Source organism: Microtus oregoni, unplaced genomic scaffold (genome assembly GCF_018167655.1).
Source record: "Microtus oregoni isolate MIOR12 unplaced genomic scaffold, Mior012 000005F_ref0000423, whole genome shotgun sequence".
In the NCBI taxonomy this organism is placed as follows: Eukaryota; Metazoa; Chordata; class Mammalia; order Rodentia; family Cricetidae; genus Microtus; species Microtus oregoni.
In genome coordinates, this window is record NW_024543064.1 from 52,125,973 (window position 1) to 52,149,091 (window position 23,119).

The following is a 23,119-nucleotide window of genomic DNA, read 5'->3' on the forward strand; positions in this document are numbered from 1 at the left end:
CAAATGCATATTTATAGATGTGAGCGCTTGAATTATTTTTAAAAGACTTGATGAATGTGTGCTGCCTTATATGGGTAGGCTAAAGATCTTCAAACTTATTAAAATGGTATTTGTGGTCTATTAAGTGTTTTTAAAATTTTTTAATGTTATTTGTTTATTTAAAAACCATTCGTTGAAATTGAAGGACTAATGTTTCACAAAACTAAAATTTAATGTTTATACACATAGATTTTGATAAGAATTTTCTTCCAGAACACGATATAATGAAAAACACTGATTAGAATTTATTTCAATTAAGTAATGGTCATGGGAAAAATAAAAATTACATGGCATACAATACTTTATGTTAATCAAAATTCCTCTTAGCAATATATCTTAAAAATACTTATTAAAGTAAATCATCTCCAAAAGTATTCTTAACATATAAATAAAAATTCTAATAAATGCTCTTACTGAGCTGTAATACACGTAAAAGAGACAGATTTCGTTTCAAAGATCTTACTTTTAAATTTTCCTTTTCATGATTAGGATTTTGGGAGGGAGATAGAATCACAGCAGTCAGTCACATTGTAAACCTAAATATTTCTAAGTTCTTACCTCTTCCAATGAAAACTGTAGGAAAAACATTATTTTAAAACCAGCTGTCAGTAACTTCTCACCCTGCCGAAAGTCTCATCCCTGCTCAGGCAAAGTTCTGTGTCTTTAAAAATAAAGATTTCTGTTTAATATTGGCTCATACTTTTAAGAGGAAAAATTTGCAATTAGCAGTTGCTTAGAGTTACGAAAATATAACCAAATGGTGTAACTGTAAAACTAGCAGGTTACAGATCTAAATCAAAGCTACAAAAATATTTTACAACGACTAATCCACCTTCAGTTACAGCTATGTGCATCTATGGACTGTCTACAGCTACTTGGGCTTTTATATCCTGTACATAGTACCAAAGTAGTTTACAAGAAAGTGCAAGTTATAATTACCAAATTAAACCCAAATTCTTTTCTGCGCTTAGTGTAACTTTCATTTGAAGGGAAAAGCAACAACTCCAAAGGTCTATCTAGCTAAGCTTGCAACAGGGCAGGGCTGAGAGCTCTTACCTTTAGGGGTAGGTAACTTTAGCCAACTGGAAGGAGTGGCTAAGCCTCTGATTACATAGAGAGGATTGGACCTATAAGGGCGGGGTGTCTGTGCTCTCTGGCTTTCGGGACTCCAAAGAACGTGGAGGGGAGTGATCTGAAGTGGACTGAGAGCACTTTAAGATTAGGGGCCCAGAGCCTCAGCTCAGACCCTGATTCCTGTGAATTTCACTTAGATACCAACCATGTTCGCTGCCGCGGGCTCCCTGGTGGCCGCCATCTGGGCAGCGCTCCATCTCCGGACTCTCTTGCTGGCTGTTGTCACCTTTCTGTTCCTGGCTGACTACTTCAAAAGCCGGCGCCCCAAGAACTACCCGCCCGGTCCGCAACGCCTGCCCTTCATAGGCAACTTACTGCAGTTGGTCATGGAAAAGCCATACCTGGGGATGCAGCAGGTAGGAAGGTACAAGATTGTCTGGCTGTGAGCTGACCTAATCCTGAGCTAGTGGATCTGGCACTTCCTGGAACTAGGAGAGCAGGGGCAGGCAGGCAGGGTTCCAAGGTTCCTGTTCCTCATGGCTAAGCTCAGGACGCATAGTTAGATTCTAAACATGCACGTTTAAGAAATATGCAGCTAAGCAGCGCAGTTGCAGCGGATCTCTGTGAGTTTGAGGCCAGCCTGGTATACAGCACAGAGTTCCAGCACAGCCATGGCTACACAGAGAAGCCCTGTCTTAGGGTGAGGTATGGAGGGAAGGACTGAGGGACAAAGGGACAGATGGACAGAAGGGGGGGGGGAGAGACGGGGGGGGGGTAGAGAGAGAGAATATTTGGAGAATTTATTATCCTTCTATGACATACTTCTTAGGTTATGGTTCCATTTAGGTTAGAGAAAACAAAACACTGTGTGATTTGAATTCATTAGATAGTCCAGGTCTGTATTTAATAGTAAATGATAATAGAGACAGATATGTCCTCTGCTTTAAGAATTGAGTGTAAAGTCCAGGTCTCAGCTTTGTTGATTAAAGTGCTTCTCAAGAAGAAAAGAAATGAGGTGGAGGGGGTGGAGGGACATCTTCTACTCCTCTTGACTGAAGTTTGGTTTAGCTGTTAGATCTCTCTTACTGAGCCTTAGTTTTTACACATTCTTACTGACTGCTCACCTACTGATGTTATCAGTTACTAAGAAAGCCACAAGCAAGTGTCCAGGTCTCCTGGGAGAGTTTCTCCACTGTCCCTGCAGTTCTGGAAGCTCTCCCCCATTAAACTGGGAAGTTTGTTTTGTGTAAGCAGTAACATTTAAGATTGGCAGGTGCCATTTGATGACTTAACCATGTGGTTTTGTAATGTCCCTCCTTATCCAGAGTAAATTTGTTTTTCCTGAATTTTCTCTAATCTCTTACATGCTGCAACCTCCCCTTCGGTAAGTATGTGAAGGGCGTTTGCTTTTTAGTTCTTTTATTTTTATCTACACATAATACTAAAATTGCATCCATCTGGACTGCATATACTTGGGAAATTTATTATTCAAGTCTCATCGTTAATTGGGAGAGATAGAACATGTCTGTTTACAATTGACATGTAAGCATTGAAACTCAATGTTTTATTGTTTTGTGGTTTGTCTATTTGCTCTGTTTTCATTCTTTCATTTTTGGTTTCCTATCCTGCCACACGGGTTTCTTGGACACTCTCTGAGTAGATGCCTTTTTATTCATCTTCTCTCTTTACATCTCTACTTTTGTCCTCCCAGCATCTATTCTGCATTATTCAATGCACACATGCAGCTCATGAGAGTTTGCTAACAGCATTTTCCATGTGTAGTGCAGCAACTACAAACATGGGGGAGCCCTCTCCCCTGCATGATGCACTGCCCCAGGTGCTGTCCACACTCACTGAGACCCAAATCCCACACTTCCCTGCTCTTCAGTGTCAGTGCAGCTGGAACTCAAAGGCACAGGAGTCTGTTGTCTTTGCCCCTTACTCATCCTCCCATTGCTGTCTTTTTTCTGACCTTTCAAGTTCATCACTTCCTTTCTGACCTCAAGCACATTCTTCTTCCAACCTTCAGAGGAGACTGTAGCAGAAGGAAACCTCTTAGCTGTGCCCCTTCTCAGAATGCCTTTCCCCTCCCTCCCACACTGTCTTTCCCCTGATTGTAGACAACTAGGTTGAAGATCGGAGGGACTCACATTTTCAGATGTTCTCCTACTTCTTGCTGGCCTTTGTGGTTTACCTATAAGTATTAAAGATTTTTTGTTTTGTTTTGTTTGTTGTTTGTTTGTTGTTGTTGTTGTTTTGTTTGTCTACTTTCAAGAGATTCAATTTCCATATTGATTGTGGTGGTTTTGTATTTTTTCGGGCTTTATGCTGTTGGAATCTACATGACTTGCATTTTTCCAGACTAGGAAGTTTCCATCATTTTCCAAGTGTTTTCTCATCTACACATTCCTGTTTTCAGGACATAGGTGCACAGCCATGACATCTATGGTGCTGGGTCTTGTTGTTTGCCATCGGCTTTCTCCGTGCTGTGCATGGGAGAGCTGCCTCTCCCCTCTGCACTGCTTCTCTGCCAAGCTCTGCTGTGCAGATCTCCACAGAGGCCATGGCAGCTTTCTCTCCTCAAATCGATGCCTATTCTGCTTATCTTTCTTTTCTCTGTTAAGATTTCCCACTATTTGGAATAATTTGATAATAGCCACTTTGAAATATTTATTTCTTCCCCTCTTTCCAACATCTGTGCCATCTCAACAAAGTTGAGGTTCTCTTGGGTCTTAGTGAATGAACTAAGCAATGTCAGACTGGACATTGTGTGTCATGTGCTGTAAACTGATGTACACACTAGGGCCATGCTCTACTTGTCCAGGTAGCTTTAAGGCTCCAGGGCCTCACTTTTGTGAGTGGCAACTCAAATGGAAATTTCAGAGTGTTCATTGTGAATCAGAATAACCCCAGTGTGTGCTTGGCACATTTGCCTCCTTAATCTTAGCAACATGAGCAAGAAGGAAGATGGCTCTAAACTGAAGGGCCTTATCAGTATAGTGCAGCTGCAACTCACTACAGGAGGCTAAATGCCAGCGATCTTCCAGTAATTGTCCCATAGGGAAGGAATGTCCTTATTGCTGCAAAAGAAGGGTGGGAAGCAGAATTCTCTCCCAGGCTTCTTTGGAGAGTCTTTTCACAGCAATTCAGCCGTAGAAGTCACAGTTTACCTCACAGGCTCAGCCCAGGAGAGGCACATAGCAAGTGACAGAATGACATCCATGAATCTCACCACTGTAACAACTTGATTGCCCCATTTGATGGTGTTCGACAATGGGACTTAGAAGCAAACAGTTAAAACAATCTCTGGCCTTTTGAGAATTACTTTTCTTGTATTTGGCCAAAACAAAGTAAATTTTGGTGTAGGTTTGCTTCTGGCAAATGCTATCATAAGTTACAAAAATAAAAAGACATGCTTTTATTTTATCTTTTCAGGGTAAAAATATTAGATCTATATCTTGCTACACAGTCATGTGAGGTTGGGTGATATGTCTGGTGTCAAAGAATTAGGTCATGGTGATACTGAGGCTGGAAACATCATGCCAATTCAATAATTTTTCATTAATTTATTTTGTAATACCTATGGGTTTACCATTTGATATCTATGTATAATCAAATGAGGTTAAATGATACAACTTAGGCATAATTAAATTTTAATTCTTGCCATGAGGAAAAATCCCCACAAACTGATGCATGGCTTTCCCTTTTGTGCTTATGCTCCCTTCATTCAGCCACCATGAAACGCAAACATGAATTCACATTAGCAATCATCTCTTAACATTCCATTTTCCACTGTTGAAGAAAGTGGTAATCTGATTTCCCCAGGTTGTTCAGTAGGGTAATGGCAAAATAAGTTCTTGAACCATACATGATTTGACTCAATACAAAAACTCAGTATGTATGTATATATATATATATATATATATATATATATATATATATATATTCCTATAGAATAAAATTACCTTTAATAACTAGATATATTTCTTCACTGACTCATTCACTCAAGAGACACTAAACAAATGCTTAGCATGACATGCACAACACAGGACAATCTATGGTCCATTAAGTCTTATGTTCTGTCAATCATGTGATATCATATGAAATCTAGACGGATGGGCAGTTCTGGGGCTAGCCTTTAAAAGAATGATGCCACCAGTTGTGCTGTGCCTAGAAGGAATGTTTAACAAACATCTAGTGAAGATGGGATATTTTATATCCATTAAAGTGACATCATTTAAAACAGGATGAGGACAGTGAAGAAGGTGGCTCCTGTTGAGCACGTAGGGACTCTACTTCCGTCCATCTCATAGACTCTTAGCTTTCTCTGTAGTAGTTCACAGAACTATTACAAGAATATTACAGAAGTAAGAGAAAGTCTTGTCAGGCTGAAGTGGGCTGTGTTATACAACATAGATATTAGCATGTAATTCAAGCTAGCTGTAACAATGGGACCCCAACATACAATGGTCCTGAATATGCCTCTTATGATCGTTGTATGTATAAAATTACTCAGTAAATTCCAAGTCACTGTTAAGATGTCTTCTATGAGTTGAAGCTCATTCCATTTTCTTTCTTTTCCTTCTATTCATCTTTTACATATTATCAGAGCAGACTCCTGAGAACCCAGGTCGATCTTTGCACATCAGCCAGGATTCTGTGACATGAATGCTGCATGAGCCCATCAGCACTGTCTCTGGGTTCTGACCCTCCATCTTTTTGTTGCTTCTATTGTCAGAGCCCTCTTCTAAATCACATTCTAATATTTAAATAAACAGTTATTTTGCTATTGCTTCTGTTATCATAGCTATTTATACAAAAAAGCCATCAACAGATATTTTCATTTACTGTGAATTCCATACTTGCAGGCCATCGAGGTTGTTCAGTGGCTTAGGGCACTTGCTAAAAAACTTGGTAATCTGAATTTGATCACCTCACCCACATGGTGAGAGGCGAGAACAGACTCCCCAAAGATGTCCACTGACATACTCTTGTGCAACACCACCCTTCACGTACAAAATACACAAACACACAGACACACAAACACAGACACACACACACAATGAATGCAAAAATATGTTTTCCTTATTTTGTCTTACCTCCAGCAAACCCACACAGACACACCTTGGTCTTTACCCAGTGGCATACACATGTTCTGCCTGTCCTAGACTGCAGAATGAGGAGTTAGAAAATTTGCTTATTTACTGAAATATTTGTACTAAATTCTTCATACAGAGATACACACTATAATATCATCCACTCATTGATCCCTGTTAATGAATTTGTATTGGTGAATCCTATTCTTGAAGTTGAATAGCGTTTAGCACATTTCAAAGAAAAGAATATCAAATTCATTTCAACATACAAACATGTATCATTCACAGGGAAATAAAGACTTATCAATATGATTACCATTTGCTACACACATGTCTGAGCACACTCACCACTAACTGTTGAAATATGTTTCAGCTTGTGAAGAAGTATGGGAATGTTATCAGTCTGGATTTTGGAATCATGTCTTCAGTGATTGTAACCAGTCTGCCTTTAATCAAAGAAGCCTTTACTCACCTGGAAGAAAATTTTATGAGTCGCCCTCAATTTCCATTGCAAAATCTTGTCTTTAATGAAAATGGTAAGACTTTTATGTGTTGTCAGATATGCGTTGTAATTTTTAAGATACATAAAAGGCTCCCATGTGCCTTATGTATCCATAAGCCAATGCCTTCATGAAATGCCATCATTAATGGGTGCTGGGTACCACATTGCTTGAATGAAAGCACCCATAAGATGGTTTATAGTGTGTCCTAGTAGAGACCAGGTAAATCACATATTTGGAAAAACTAATTCTATATACTTTAATAGGAAGTAACCACAGCACCCAAACACAGCCAGAAACTGTGCTCACTTTCATTTTCCCATGTCACCCATAGGAAAATGGATGTGAGTCAGCTTTTTCTTTCTACCTCATCTTGCTTATAGCTGCTTATGCTATATCATTAAAGTAATGCAGATGTCTAGGCTCCTCGCCAACATTATAATTTGTTAGTATGAATATGCTATATTATTGTGAAATAAAGTCATCAGTTGAACACAGAATTTGAAATCTATTAATCCAACCAAACAGCATCTTAGGCCCTTTCCAATTACTCTTCAGGATAATTCTAGGTCAATTCACTTTGCTGTCTGTTGTAAGAACCAGAGTGCTAAACATCTGTCTTAGAGTTACTTTACTGTGATGAAATACCATGATCAAAGACACTTGGGGAGGAGAAGGTTTATTCGGCTATGCTCTCGTATACACTGTTCAGCCAAAATGATGTCAGGACAGAAAATCGGGGCAAAGACCCCGAAGCAGGAGCTGGCACAGAGGCCGTGGAGGAATACTGCTTTCTGTCTTGCTCCTCGTGCTTTATTCAGCCTGCTTTCTTATAGAAACCAGGAGCACCACCCAGGGTTAACAGCAACCACATGGGATGAACCCTCCCACACCAAACATACATTAACAAAATGCCCTACAGCCTTGCCTGTAGCCCTATCTTCTTATGTAGGCATTTTCTCAATTGAGGCTCCCCCCTGTAGAACAATTTTAACTTATGTGACATTGATACAAAACCAGTCAGCACAGTAAAAGTTAATGCCAGGGATTAAATAGTAAAGCAGTATCAATGCAGAAGGTGTTTAGTCAAAGATGTCTAACATTGTATGAAGATTCTGGAAAGTCTTCTCTGAGTAAATGATACTCATTTAATGACCTGAAAGAATAATAATTAGTCAAGGTGATATAATATCCTTGGAAAGACGAAAAGGAGAGATGTCTTGAGGAATGGAAAGACATCCAGTGTTGCAAGCATGGTATTCAAAGGACATAATTAAGCGCTCTTGGTACTTCTGACCTCCATCAGAAAGAGCACAATGCTGATTTTTATTCTAACAGCCAGGAAGACTTCTCAGTGGTTTCAAACAGAGGAGATCTTAGGATATCATATTGAGAGTGGAGCAAAGACATAAAGAAACTTGTTTTAGATATGAAGGGTGGAAGATTACACACTCCAGTTGCTAAACTAGATTATGAATTAGACCAGGGTGATGGCATTAAAGCCTTACAAACACAAGTCCAGGCATGCCAAAAGGATATCAAAATGACCCCATGATCTAGATACCAGAAGATAAGGATGCTGAGAAAACTTCACTAGCAGTTTGATGGGTAACCTTGGTTGTCAACTTATCTGCATTTGAAATCAACCAAAATCTTCCAAATTGGGCAAACAAATGAGGAGTCTTGCTTCTTTGGAATTCTGAAGTGAGAAGACCTACCCTAAATCTGCATCACTGGAGATCAGAACAACCCCTCTAAATTTGGGCCACACCTTCTGCTGGTAGCCCACATAAAAGGACATGGAAAAAGGAAGCTTTTGCCGTTTGCTTTTCTTGCCCTCCCTTTCACTGGTAAGTTCAGCTATCCTGCTGATGAAGAATTCCTTCACTGGTATGAGAATATACTTTTTTAGGATTCCATTGTATGCAGAAGACTAGCTGAGATATTCAGACTCATAGATTGAACAATCATAGCATTATTGGCCTTTCCATTGACTACCTTATACAACAGTCTAATAAATACTGCTTTAATATCTCTAGATCCATTCTATCACTTCTAGTCCTTAAGAGCAGTGGTGCTCAACCTTGGGGCACCATGCCCTTGGCCATTGAACAACCCATTCAGATGGTCACTAGGTTGTTGGCTATATCAAATATTTACAATATGATTCAAAGCAGTAACCAAACTACAGTTGAAAACTAGCAACAAAAATAATTGTATGTTTGGGGGTCAGGACAACATGAGGAACTGTATTAAAGGGTTGCAGCATCAGAAAGTTGAGATTCACTGCTTAAGAGAACCACAACTTGTACAGATTGTGATAACGGGACTGGTTCCTGGCATTTTGCTTGGTATAGGTAATAAGACACAGAAACATATATGTGTGTGTATATATGTATGGATGTGATATATATATATATATGTATGTATACACACACACATACATATTAAACCCAATGTGTAGATGCTTTGGTTTTGAGGAGAATTGGATTTCATCACCTCATTAATACCTAGTTACCTTGGTCATTAAAATTTTTACTTTGCCCATGCATCTCTTTTTTCTGCATATTGTAAGAGATCTGGCAATAAAATTTGTGTTTTTTTAAAATTATTAAAATTGATGAATATATTAAAAATACTGACAAAACAGTGATGCTGTAAGCCACCACCAGATGCTAGCCATTATGCTCCTTGCTTTCTGCTATTGTCTCTCTCTAGACAGCTGTCAAGTCCCTTATTGGCCCTTCTTCTTTACATCATACGTGTGACCATCCGTTTATCAGATAGTTTTAAATCAGAATCACAATGCCATAACACTGTATTGCTTCTTTCCAGGACTGATCTTCTCCAGTGGGCAGACATGGAAGGAGCAAAGAAGGTTCGCTCTGATGACTCTGAGGAACTTTGGGTTGGGAAAGAAGAGCTTAGAGCAGCGCATGCAGGAGGAAGCTCAGCACCTTGTAGGGGTCATAAAAGAGGAGGAAGGTGGGCATTCCACAGGGCAGGAGTGGGAGGCTTGGCCCTTTTACTCATTGAACAGAATCCACCTAAGTATCAAAGTGCTTGTCCTGGACTGTGCACTGTGCTGAGCACTGAGCATTGAACAGTGAACATGTAGCCATGACCTTGCCCCAGAGTTTGCAGCTAATCACACAAATGGTCATTAGATTCGCTGCTGTCTTAAGGCCTGGTCACCTGTCTGGCTTCCCAGATATGAACAGATTCTTTAGTGCATGTTAAACCTCAGATCAAGTTAATCCAGAGCCTCTTACATAGCTCTCTATTATGTATGTTTCTCTGTCATGTGGAATTAACAAACCAATATCTTCAAAAGATGCATCTTTTTCTTGATCTACCTCCAGGACAGCCTTTCAACCCTCACTTCAAGATCAACAATGCTGTTTCCAATATCATTTGCTCCATCACCTTTGGTGAGCGTTATGAGTACAATGACAGTCAGTTTCAGGAGCTGCTGAGGTTACTGGATGAGGCCATGTATTTGAATTTCACAAAGATGGTCCGGGTAGGTATTCTAGTTTCTTTTATATTGGGAGAAAATTGCACTGGGGCTAATTCAAGCACAAATAGGTTTTATCTTTTTCATTTTAGAAGTGGAAGCAAACTTTTCTGGCAAAAATATTAAATTATACATATATATATACACACACACACATACACACGCACACACACACACATATATATATATATATAACATAATTAAAACCATTGATAGTTCACTAACACATCTCTGTTGAAATGAAAATGTGAAGGCTACTATGTAATTTGCTATGATGACAAAATTATTTAAGATAAGCCAGAAACAGCAAATAAGTGAGATAAAAGGAGGAGAGCAGAAAACGGAGAAAAAGATGAGAAGCAAGGTTCAAAAATGAGGAAGTGTAAAGAAATGTTATGAAGGAGAAGAGAAAAATATAAGCAGCTTAAGGGAGGCATCAAATATATTGCTCAGTAGTGAAAAAGTTGAGAAATAAAATTTAATAAATATAAGAAAAGATTCACAACTTTTGCAAAACTATAACTCCTGCCTTCAGAAATTCAGGGCTTCCTGAGTATCAATCCCCATGCTGCAGGAATACCCTACTGCATGTCACATACATACCTGGAAAATCAGAGTTTCTAAGTTCTAGAGCAATGAAACACAGAAGGTTAGCGCCATGATCCATCCCATAATCTTAGACTCAGAAATATCAAATTCCGGGGTTAATTTCAGTTGATAAGCTCAATTTGTAGCCACTGCAGGCGGCTTATCTATGATTCCCAGCTTGTTCTCAGTTCCTGCCGCCTTCATCTTTTGACCCTTCAGTGTCTTTAATGACATTAGAATCAGAATTAGGACAGCTACTGAATGTTATATCAGTGTATGTCTTAGAGTGAAATGAATTTGACCAGTGAGAAGTGGTCAGAGACTACCGTATGTCCACCAATGGGTCTGAAGAAAAATAACAGTCCAGATTTTCCCACAGTTCCAGTAGAAGATCAAGAGGAAAAGTCTACACTATCTTGAAACAGAAAGTGACTTTATATTGTCTCCATGATCATGTTCTTCTCCCTAATTAGTTGTATAATATTTTCCCATGGATGATGAAACATCTTCCTGGATCACACCAAACAACACTGGCTACCTGGAGACAACTGAAATCATATATTTCTGATATAGTTGAAAATCACCGCAGAGACTGGAACCCTGATGAGCCGAGAGACTTCATTGATGCTTTCCTCACGGAAATGACAAAGGTGGGGAAGACAATGCCTGTGTCTTCTTACAGAAATGGTGGTGTTGAATAGCTTCCAATTGATTGAGAAGCAGGCTAGCCCAAAGGTAGGGATTTAGCATAGCAGAGATTTATTCTCTCATAGTTCTGTAATCCTGCCAACCAGGCAGCCAACTTTGGGAAACAATAGAAACATCATTGCCTTGTGTCTCCCATCTCCTAGGGGACACTGATGTTTGTTGCTGTGGTTCCCTGATCCATCTTCAGTGCCGATATTATATCACCATTTCCTTTCTGATCTTTTTACATCTCATTTCTCCTGTTCTAACCCTGGAGGCCCCTCTCATAAAGATAACTCAGGATAACCTTTCCTCCTGAAATGGATCATATTTTGAAGATCTATTTTTGTGCATTGAGTAGCATGCCATGGTGGCAAAGATGACAAGATGAAAATCTCTGTAGATCCTTCCTTAATCTAACTTTTTAAGGAAAACACAGGAGTGTAGTGATGAGGCAAGCAGGCCTGCTTTTATTCCCACCCGGCTCCCACATGACTAGCTTAGCCCCAGAATAATTACACAGAAACTGTATTCATTTAAACATTGCCTGGCCCATTAGTTGCAGCCTCTTACTGGCTAATTCTCACATCATGCTGTAACTCATATTTAGTAATTTGTGTAGCACCACGAGGTGGTGGCTTACTGGGAAAGATCCTAACTAACCTGCGTCCATCTCGGGTCAGAAACTCATGGTATCTGCCTCATTGCCTTCTTCCCAGCATTTTGTTCTGTCTACTCGGCCCACTGAATTTTCTGCCCTATTTCTTCCCCTATTAAAGAAAGGCCAAGGCAGTTTCTTTATTAACCAATGAAAGTAACACATAGAAAGAAAACACTCCTACATCACAGGAGTAATCTTTTATAAATGTATGGTAATTTAACATTGGTTTGTTGGGGGTTTTTAGAAATTAAGGGTTCGCTACCGTTAATTTGGCTAGAGGTTCTGGAAATGCCCAGATTCTTCCTTATAATTTCCTTCCTTGGTCCTTCTCCCATATCTGAAAAAGATAGATGTGAAATATAAGTAGCAGTTAAATTTCAGAGCTTTATTTCATTATACATTGGTCCAGGACTGGTTACCCTCCCCAACTCAAACCACATTGCAACATACAAACTTCAGCTAAGTAAGTGGTAGAGTTTATAATTCATATAGACACACTGGACTCCATATGAACACTATTCCATAATAGACCAAGGCAAGAAGAAACTGTGAAAACATATTAGTGAACTTTGGATCCGTGTGATAACATTATATTTCAGCACAAAGAGAATAAAGCAAAAATGTTGTCGGGTCAAGTTTCAAAACATTTCAATTCATCAAAGTGAGCGGGAAAGCAGCTCAGCTCCTGGGGCAGAAAGCTATGGTGGAGACATCACAGTGCATTAGGAAACTGCAAGCAAGGAAGGAACCATGGGTTGGGTGTAACTCTAGGAGCTACCATCCTTCCCATCAGCTGGATGCTGTCTTACTATTTCTAAGAACTTCCCCAAATACTACCAGTGCAAGGAACCAGTATTTAAAACATGAACCTGTGGGGGAACATCTTGAATTCAAATCACACTGTAAAATGTAGAATCCTATTAATCCGAGTAGGCCTCTGGCAAATACATACCACTGAATCTGTCATAGAAGCATCAATTCACTGGGTTATGGGCTCCTCTTCTGCCTGGGTCACAGTGTGTTTGTGTGTGTGTGTGTGTGTGTGTGTGTGTGTGTGTGTGTGTGTGTGTGTATTATCTTTTCTCTTATTTCATCTTCCTGGTATAATATTGATTTAAACAAATTTATGCCTGGAGGAGGAGGTAAATCCTTTACCATTTGAATGAAGTACAGGTACTAGAACAACATTATTAAGAGCAATATTAACAAACTGATGTTTCTAGAGGAAGTGAGAAAGGTGATGTTTGTGATAAAGTACTAGTGATGGAATCAGTGCGGTTTTGACCTTGCAAGATGATGCAGATTGGAGAATCATGAACACAGAAAATTGATAGTCATCTTTCTGGTATCAGCAAAGTCGGCTGTTGAATATCAAAGACAGCCTCATTCTGAATGACTTATTGTAATTCATTCTCAGTGTATCAGTGTTACAAGACAGTCAAAAATCTTATTATTGAACCAATACACACTGTCTTTGCTAGCACCCCGACAAAACTACTACAAGTTTCAATGAAGAAAACCTCATCTGCAGCACTCTAGACCTCTTCCTTGCTGGAACAGAGACAACATCCACGACCCTGCGCTGGGCTCTGCTTTACATGGCTCTCTACCCAGAAATCCAAGGTGAGATGTGATGACAGCATCTAACCAAGGCAGAATAGGTTCAGAAGACAGGATGGGGGAGTGGGAGGAGGAGGAGCATATGTGAGGTGATGTGCACTTGGGAAACAGCACATCCATCACATGTTCTATGAGGACTATGATTGTTTCAAGAGTGCAGATATTACAGTCTGTACCTTCAACAAGCTTGGAGTTCAGGAGAAAAGAGAGATGTCAGTTTACATTGTGGTATGTATTAGCAAAGAGTGGATTACCATACAACATTGATTCACACCCTTCTTCCATTTTTTCTTTTTTTCTTGATTTTTATTGAACTCTACATTTTTTTCTGCTCCCCTCCCTGCCTCTCCCTTCCCCCTTCAATGCTCCCCCAAGTTCCCCATGCTCCCAATTTACTCAGGAGATTCTACTTCCCATGTAGATTAGATCTACATAAATCTCTTTCAATGTCTTCATTGTTGTCTAAGTTCTCTGGGATTGTGGTTTTCTTTGTTTATGCCACTTGACCAAATGGATAAGGAAAATGTGGTACATTTTCACAATGGACAGAAAAAAAAATAACAACATCTTGAATTTTGCAAAAAAAAATGGATGGAGCTAGAAAGCATTATTTTGAGTAAGGTAACCCATACACAGAAAGACAATTGTCACATGTACTCACTCATAGGAGGTTTTTAAACATAAAGCAAAGAAAACCATCCTTCCTTTTTTTATTATCTAAAATGCCTTTCTGAATGAAAGGTGCATTTTAAAGAAATCTTACAGCCTACTGAATCACTGTTCAGGCTCATCTCTAAAACCAATATTCCAGAATATCAGTACAGTTTCTAAAATCATTTTGAATTATATTTTTAATTTGGTCTGTGTATGTGTACACTTGCATGCTCTCTTCTCCTGTGTACATGATGAGATCAAAAAGCAATTTACAGAAGTTGGCCATTCCCATAATGTGGGTTCCTAAGGTAATTGCATTATCATCAGATTTCGTTATAAGTGCTAAATCATCTCATCATCAAATATATTAATTAATAGTCATTTAATTCATGTTCATTTTGAAGTATTAACAGCATTGAACAGTTGGAAGCATCCAGGATACCAATGGGCCATGAGTAACGTTTAGTACAGAAGTTCAGCCCTCAAGGAAAACATCTTGATGCATGAATATGGAAGCCAAAGGTTCTACAGACTTAACGATACAAATTCTCTAGAGTAGTTCAATTTGTAGACATAGAAGGGAGAATACAAGAGGAATAAACAAAGAATTATGAAGACGTAATTTTTTTTTTGCAAGATCCACTGGTCCTGCCATTACTTACACAACAACGTAGATAAATGTGTTGTTTCAACTTTGGCACAGTAGCTGCTCCTCAATCTACTGCCTTTACAGCCAGCAGCTGCAATTCAGTTACCTTCTTGCTTCTATGTCAGTAGCCCAGCCACTCAGGGCACAGCCTGCAGAAATTCTGTTCCCACCGTCACAGGCTAGGCCACTGCTGCTAAAGGTAGCTTTAACTACATCTCTATCATTCTATTTAGAAGTAAAACTCGAGCATATTGATATGCATAATATAGATACAGATTATATATATATATAGTATGTATTAATATAATTGTGATATCCTGTTAGCTCAGAGAGGGTGAATAGTAATTAGCTTACCTTCCCTCATAGCTAGTGTCTCCCAAAAGCTCATCCTTCTACTTCACGAAAATAAAAATGCCAAACCACACAAAACCCCTCCCAAATACTTCTGGTGCATGTCTCTATCTCTTTGAGATGCCCGCTGATGATCTACTATTACATTCCTGTTAACTAGTTGTTAACTCAGCCTCCTGACCTCAGGTTTATTTTATTTAATTAACACTAATGCAAACTCTGGATTCACAGTATCTCAAATAGCCCTCAACATATGTTTAGAATTTTATCAATGCACAATTAAATATTGGTTGATGAGCTATGATTATCAGTCCACATCATTGATCAAAATGCTTAAGAGAGTGTTGAAAATTCAAGATGATCATGGACTCAAATTTGCCCTAACTCAAAATCATCATAGTTATGGAGATCTGATTTACATTATATGAAATTTATTTCCATTTAATTCTTTTATATATACAGTAGTGCCAATGTTAGACTTTATATCTCTCAGGAGAAAGAACCATGCTGGACCTAGTAAAGGACCTAGACTTCCAAATTCATTTCACCTTGTGGCAGTGGTTAGCTCAGATGAGGCTTGCAGACTCTGCAGTGGCTCCCATGAGAACCTCCTTTGCACCCCAGGGAGGGAACTGGAGAAAGAAGGGGACATTGTCTCTACAAGCTTTGTCCCAAAGATGAAACACCATGTCTGCTTATGTTTTAGTTCTGTCACATTTGCTCTTTTAGGAATCTTGGAAATGACTTCTTTAGCTAAGAAGCAGGTAAACAGCTGAGTCTCTTCTGCTCTAAGATAGTGATGATATTGAGAGGAAGCATTTACCAATTATTTTAATTATTATAGCGATGTAAACCTCAAAATGCACTTTTGATAAGGTTTATTTCCTCTCAATTATTATATGAAGAAACCAACGCTCATAAAATATTGCTAGTTTGACCATCAAAGCTGCCCAGAAACGCATTGCAATTCACTGCCCATGACAGCAAATATTCTTGAGAAATTAGTCTGCAGATACGCAGTGGTCTCAGTGCTTGTGTCCTCCCTATGGACTCATTGAAACTTAGTTACCAGTGTGATGGTGTGAGGAGGTGATTACTTGTTAGGAAGGGAATTTGTGCTTAAGAAAGAAGAGCAAGATGGCTTTTCTTCACATTATGGCATGATGATACAACAAAGATTCTCCAACTATGACAGAGGAAATTGATTCTTACAAGACAAGAAATCTGTTGATGACCTGATCTTAGTATTTCTTTTTTTAAAATATTTATTTATTTATTATGTATACAATATTCTGTTTTTGTGTATGCCAGAAGAGGGCACCAGACCCCACTACAGATGGTTGTGAGCCACCATGTGGTTGCTGGGAATTGAACTCAGGACCTTTGGAAGAGCAGGCAATGCTCTTAACCTCTGAGCCATCTCTCCAGCCCCAGATCTTAGTATTTCTAGACTCTTCATGTAGATAAAACCAAAGTGTATTGGTGAGAATCTATTCAGTAAAAAGTATTTATTTATAAAAGTCTGAATAGACACTGATAGGAGTTCAGCCATAGCCATCCTGATTAGTCACTTCAGGATATATAGAAATTCATACTTATGCTGTAGGCTTTAAGAAAGTTATAGAGTTTACACTTTTCTAAATCAGGTTTTCTAAGGGGTAGAGAACTTTTATTTCCTCACAATCAGGACACTAGATGAAATAAAAGCATATTTGTTTTGAAAAACATCTTTCTCTATCTTTAGAAGAAAACAAAAAAGTTTAAAGCTTAATGGTGCCTCCTGTTTCCTTGAAGCAAAAGTCCAGGCTGAAATTGACAGAGTGATTGGCCAGGAGAAGCAGCCCAGCCTGGCTGACCGAGACTCCATGCCCTACACCAATGCTGTTGTCCATGAAGTGCAGAGGATGGGAAATATCATCCCTCTAAATGTTCCCAGGAAAGTGACAGTGGACACTAAGCTGGCGGGATTCCATCTGCCCAAGGTAAGTAGGCTAAGGAATAGAAGTTTGTTAACCACCAACCCTCTGTGTGTCTAGTCCATACGTTATTTGAGTCTTTGCTGCCTTCCCTAGGGCTCCATACTTCATACCAATTTGAGTGCACTGCACAAGGACCCCAACAAATGGGCCACCCCAGATGTCTTCAATCCGGAGCACTTTTTGGAGAATGGAGAATTTAAGAAGAGAGAATCCTTTCTGCCATTCTCAATGGGTGAGTTGTGATGAGCAGGAGGGGTTTCAGAGCTCTACTTTATCCCTTCTCTTCTTTCTGGAATCCGTACAGTTGGACCTTCCCATATATCTCCATTTTGCAGCTGGTTTCAGTCAGTACCCACATACACACACAGGTACAGTGTCAATCCCCCCTTGCTTCTCATGGAAATTTTAACTTTCTTTGTTTTGTTTTCTACCTCACTGACAACAGAGACCTAAAGCCTGCCTATTGCTCAGAGCAACCAAGCTGAATTCCTGCCATTGTGTACACACTTTGTGTGCCACAAGATCTTTTTAAGGGATGGCTCCTGACAATGAAGAGGGATGAATTTTGGGGTTTTTAATTGTTAGATAGCTTTAACTGGCGTTTGCTTAGGTGAATAGGCTTCTATCCCATGAAAAATCCCTGAATAGGTCTTATCTTTCTAAATTCAACCCCCTTTGTTAAATGTCCTTAGTACATGCATCTGCTACACCACCTAACACGCAGGAAAGGAAATGCAGTAATGACTTTTTCCCTTGTGCGTGCTGCCAGGCAAGTTATTAAAGACTTCAGTGGCAGTGGTGTGGAATCAATAACCAAATGTTCTGATACATTCTAGACATTGGTTTTTATATGTAATTTGGCAGTTCTTTAATTTCACAATTGTGTTTTAAGCTTTAACCTAAAATAAAAAAGAACCTGAGAACAGGAAAGTGTGGGACAGGAGATGAAGCAGAGCTGCCCCTTGGAGCATGCGTCCAACTGCAGCCTTCCAAGCTGCAATCAGTGAGCACTGCAGAGAAAAGGACACAGACCTAGACAAATGTGCTTCTCCCAGAGCACAGTGTCCACCAGGTTTTCTCACACAGAAGCTTGTGTTTCCTAACACTGTCTGCAGACGGTGCCTAAATGCTGCAATAAGGCACACTGAAATGCTTAATATGATCATTAAATTTTGCCTGATTATCTAATGCAGTGTCACATCTCATGATGCAGAGGCTCAGAACAGGAGGAGACTGCGTTGGCCTGTGCAGCTACTGTTGATCCAGAGCTGGTGTTTCTTGGGGCTGGGCTGCCCTGGGTTTGTTCTGACCTCTTTGTCTTTCCATCTGGGAATGTCTATCCCTTTGCTCACTGTTCACAACTCACTTTAATAAGAAAGCTGATGAGATACAGAGACTTTGTCCATTATTCCTGTTTATAAAAATTGTAATATAATATATAATATAAAATTATAAAAACAAAACCTCAGACACATATTTCACTTATTCTACTTCTCTAACTCAATGAGTCAGGTCAATGAAATACTGAAAGGCTAGGAATTTTTTTCTTTTTGTATTGAAAATAAATGCCTTGTGTGATAATTCTTAGGACTATGGTGAGAAGAGTGAGAATAGACAACATGCCTTCCCCAGGAAGATGTTCCTCCAGGCCCATTGCTTCCCATGAACATGCCTTCCCCTCACTATAGGGCAAAATCCTCTTCCCATAGAGGCCTCTTGCCTCACTCAGTTTAAAGAATTCTCCCATCTATACCAGTTGTAAAATAAAGTAGCAACACAGAGAGACCCACCGGGGCTGTTATTAAGAATGTTATCACTTACTCTAAACTACACACGTCATTTAGCAGTCCAATTGTGTCAGATAATCACCACAGCAATACAGTTATTGATACTCAGGAAAAAAAGGAATAAATGTTTACTTTCACCCCATAAACAGATTCCATAAAGGAGAGAAGAGTGTCCTTTCTTTTTCAAGATCACATTTCCCAAGAACTGACAGAACAGGGTCTTATGCTCTTATTTGTAGTTTAGTTCTCTTTGTGATACATCCAGACCGTGACTTGTCCCCAGAGTTATGGGCCCATCCATTTGAAGATTTCCCACATTCTTGTCCTTTCTATCAGTTAGCATCACAAACTGCATCATTTAATAAGAACCTGTTACTACTCATGGGTTTCCACGTGAGGTCAGTGGCTTAGAGAATCTTTGCTCCCCTGCTTTCCATCTCATCCTGTGCTCTGATTGGTGGTGATCAAGATCTCTAGAGACAGAATAGAGGACAGATCAGTGATTAGTCCAACCTGGGAATTGTCACTCCATAAGTGACACTGTAAGCATCATGACCAGGGGTTTCGTATTGCATTCTACATTATTATTTGATAAAAAGAACCGGAACTTATGGAAAATGACAAAATTTAGTCTTGGAGAAGGAAAACCCATATGTTTGGAATACCCTGTTATTCAAATTCAGGAAACATCAGCTTGAGTGAGGAAGTCTGAAATGTTTGGGGTTTTTAAAACAAGTGCTGGTTAGCAATGGGCTGTAACACTTACTGGTAAACCTGAGTGATTATATATAGAGGGGGCGCGTAGCACTGGAATGTCAACACAGGGCGTGGGATAAGAGCACTGGTTGCTCTTCCAGAGGACCAAGGTTTAATTCCCAGTACCCACATGGCAGCTCACAACCATCGAAGGGATCTGTCCCCTTCTTCTTGGTACAATGGGTGCTACACACATGTGGTGAAGAGACAAACGTGCAGACAAAACATTCACATACATAAAATAAAAATAAAGGTTAGCTTTTTTAAGAACTGAAATGTATATACATGAGAGATGTGATAGATTTTCTAATGTCAAAATCGGGAGCCAGATGCAAAATTTCGAGCAATACCAATAGGAACAAGCAGATGAAGATTAATTTATTAACATTGTCAAAATAAGTTTGCATACAAAAATTAAAGCACTGATTAATGAAGAATGTGGTAGACTCTACCATCATCAAATGTTCCGCAACAATAAAATCTCAAAATCACTCGCCAGCAGAGGTTAGAAGAGAACCCCATGCAACGTAAGTGACATCTGAACAACATGGCAGATGCTCATGGCCCCAGTCTTCCCATTAGGAAAGCAAGGAGCTACTTAGAAAACCATATTCTACCTCTTTAAAAAACTAAAACAAAAACACTTGAAAGATATGAAAAAGTTGGGGAATCAGGCCCAAGTGAAGAGGACAAAAGAGACAGCACAGCTATGCCTAGCCTGTGACATCAATGTTTCCTATGATGCTTCAGGGGAGTAAAGGGACAGACAGCTGCCTGACACACGTTCCGGTTTGTAGACATGAGTCCTGAGCTTATATAAGAAAGGCAGGAAGAAGCATGTGCACTCTGGGCCACCACAGTTTGTCACACTGAATCTTGCTGGTCATTATCTCAGTTCTGGTCACACGGGACATTAGCATTCAGAAAACGACCACCTCTAGGGATGGAGCAATTTGCACTTGGTGCTGAGCAAATCTCGATTGTTCCTGGAGACATTTTCTTTACAGGATGGGGACCTCTGAGAGCAGAGATTCTAGAATGGACGCTAAGCTGTTGTCCTCTATGAGATCAAAGGTCCTGCACCTGTCATTCAATAGAACATACAATGCTCTGCTGCTCTTGGATGCTCTAATAGAATGACTGAAGACTTCTGGGCACAACTTCAGGGCTTTGCAGGAGAATCGCGAGCTGTTCTTAATTTAATAGCTGTACCTTAAATCCTCCTGTCTCAGCATCTTTATCCTTGAGAGGGATGATGATGGTGAGGGGTAGATGTGTACTCAGTAAATGATGGACATGCCTGTCTGTAGGGTTCAGCAGGAATCTGATTCAATGTTTGAGACAGGAGACAGGTACAAAATGAATAAAGAGATGTCTTCTACTTGTCCATCATGGATGAGCACACTTCATTAACAGCTAGAACCTTTGCAAGGGAAGCCTGTATGTCTCTGACTTTCATGTTACAGACTCAGTTGTGACACCTTCTTATATTGTGGAATTTTTTTTATTCCCTATGTTTTATTTTATTTACATATGTGTAAATGTGTTCTGTGTGTACATAACATGTACGTGTGTGATGGAGCCTGTGGAGGCCTGATAGGGGCATTGAATCTTGAGTTTCAGGTGCTTGTTCACCTCCTGATGTGGATACTGAGATCTGAACTCCAGTGCTCTGATAGAGTAATAAATAATATTAATCATTAAGCTATCTCTTCGTCAAAAGGGTTGTATAGCAGTCCATGATTTGGTTACTAAGCCATTGTGTGGTACATCCAATTCAGGTGTCTCGTTCACAGTACAGGATGCCAGCTTCCAGAACTGCACTAGGGTTGCAGAAAGGATGCATTTTTTTTTACTTTATCAATAATACCAATAAAAATTCCCACTTTCTCCCCTCCTCCAGCTTCTCCTCTGCCACCCCAATCCCTTTGATCCTGGAGTTCCAATTTCACTGGAACATTCCACATTCAGACACATATGAGACATAAACAGCTGGACACAAAGCCCAGTGACAGTTCAAAATTTACAAAGGAAAATGAAATGCCAGTCCCTGTGGTCACTAGTGCCAACTAAGAAAGTTTCTCGTCTTCTGTTTCATTTCCTGCAGGAAAGCGAGCTTGCCTCGGAGAACAATTGGCCAGGTCTGAACTCTTTATCTTCTTCACTGCTCTCGTACAAAACTTTACTTTCAAGCCACCAGTCAATGAGAAGCTGAGCCTAAAGTCTAGAATTGGCATTCCCATTTCCCCAGTCAGCTACCATCTCTGCGCTGTCCCTAGACTGTGAAGTCAGAGACAGAACGAGAAAGAAGAAGAAAAACCGAGTAATCCTCTGAGCCACTGGGGCCAATCATATGTGAAGGAAGAGAAGAAAGGTGACCAGGGAAGCATGGGAAGATTAGGCTACAGTTATTGGATCCACGTCCTGAACTGCTGTGTTCTCTAAATTGGTGGTGGATACGTCACTTATAAAATTTTTAAATAAGAGTTGCAAAGAGAATAATAGCTCCTCCTATAAAGAAAGTGTCATAAATATGAAAGGTGGGTTAGAAACAGCATGGAAATCATTAAAGTCATATCATAAATTGTACCTTCAGTTCGCTTCCTGCCTCCTTCATAAATGTGCACTTGCTTCTAGATGTTAAATTGTTTCTTGTGAAACTGGTGCAGAGATCTTTTCCCCATCTCATAGCCTGTGGAGGCTTGCTGAGAACAGAACTAATAGACACCTAGTTGTGGAAGGATGTGGTAAGAGGTCATTTTCTTAGCTGTCAGTGGACTCTCCAAAACTAAAGAGAGCACAGGGCTGTCCTAAAACTTTAAGATGTCCGTGCTCAAGATGAGACCAAATTTTACTTGGGCAAAAGACCTGCTTCTGTGCACAAAGTGAAAACATTTCCCAAAATGATTCTTATATACTCAAGTGCCCCCACAGTACCAGTTAATGCTAATAAATTTATAGGCTGGCTTCGGTCTACAATCTGGAATAAGTAACTTATCAGATATTGCTCCATGGAGTGGTGAGAGACATGTGGTCTTGTTCATATGTTCACCCAGGCACACAGTTAATTTTTTTAATCAAAATAGAGCTGAAACTTACTTGTAAAATGAAGGGTTTCAAGGAAAGGCACACATTGACAAACCTCTGTTCTGCACTCTATG

At 39.7% G+C, this 23,119-nt stretch overlaps 1 protein-coding gene across 2 annotated transcripts; it reads left to right on the plus strand.

The window, feature by feature from the left end:
- Positions 1-1,271: 1,271 nt before the first annotated feature.
- LOC121448207 (cytochrome P450 2J4-like) lies at positions 1,272-22,553 on the plus strand. Of its 2 annotated transcripts, XM_041652024.1 has the most exons (9): positions 1,280-1,529; positions 6,583-6,745; positions 9,545-9,694; positions 10,072-10,232; positions 11,288-11,464; positions 13,644-13,785; positions 17,231-17,418; positions 17,509-17,647; positions 22,066-22,553. In XM_041652024.1, the coding sequence occupies exons 1-9, from the start codon at positions 1,320-1,322 to the stop codon at positions 22,242-22,244; spliced, it is 1,509 nt and encodes a 502-aa protein (XP_041507958.1). In that variant the 5' UTR covers positions 1,280-1,319; the 3' UTR covers positions 22,245-22,553. The 2 variants fall into 2 exon arrangements, with proteins under 2 accessions (XP_041507960.1, XP_041507958.1); XM_041652026.1 differs by lacking the exon at positions 17,509-17,647 and having other exon boundaries at positions 1,272-1,529.
- The last annotated feature ends 566 nt before the right edge of the window (positions 22,554-23,119 follow it).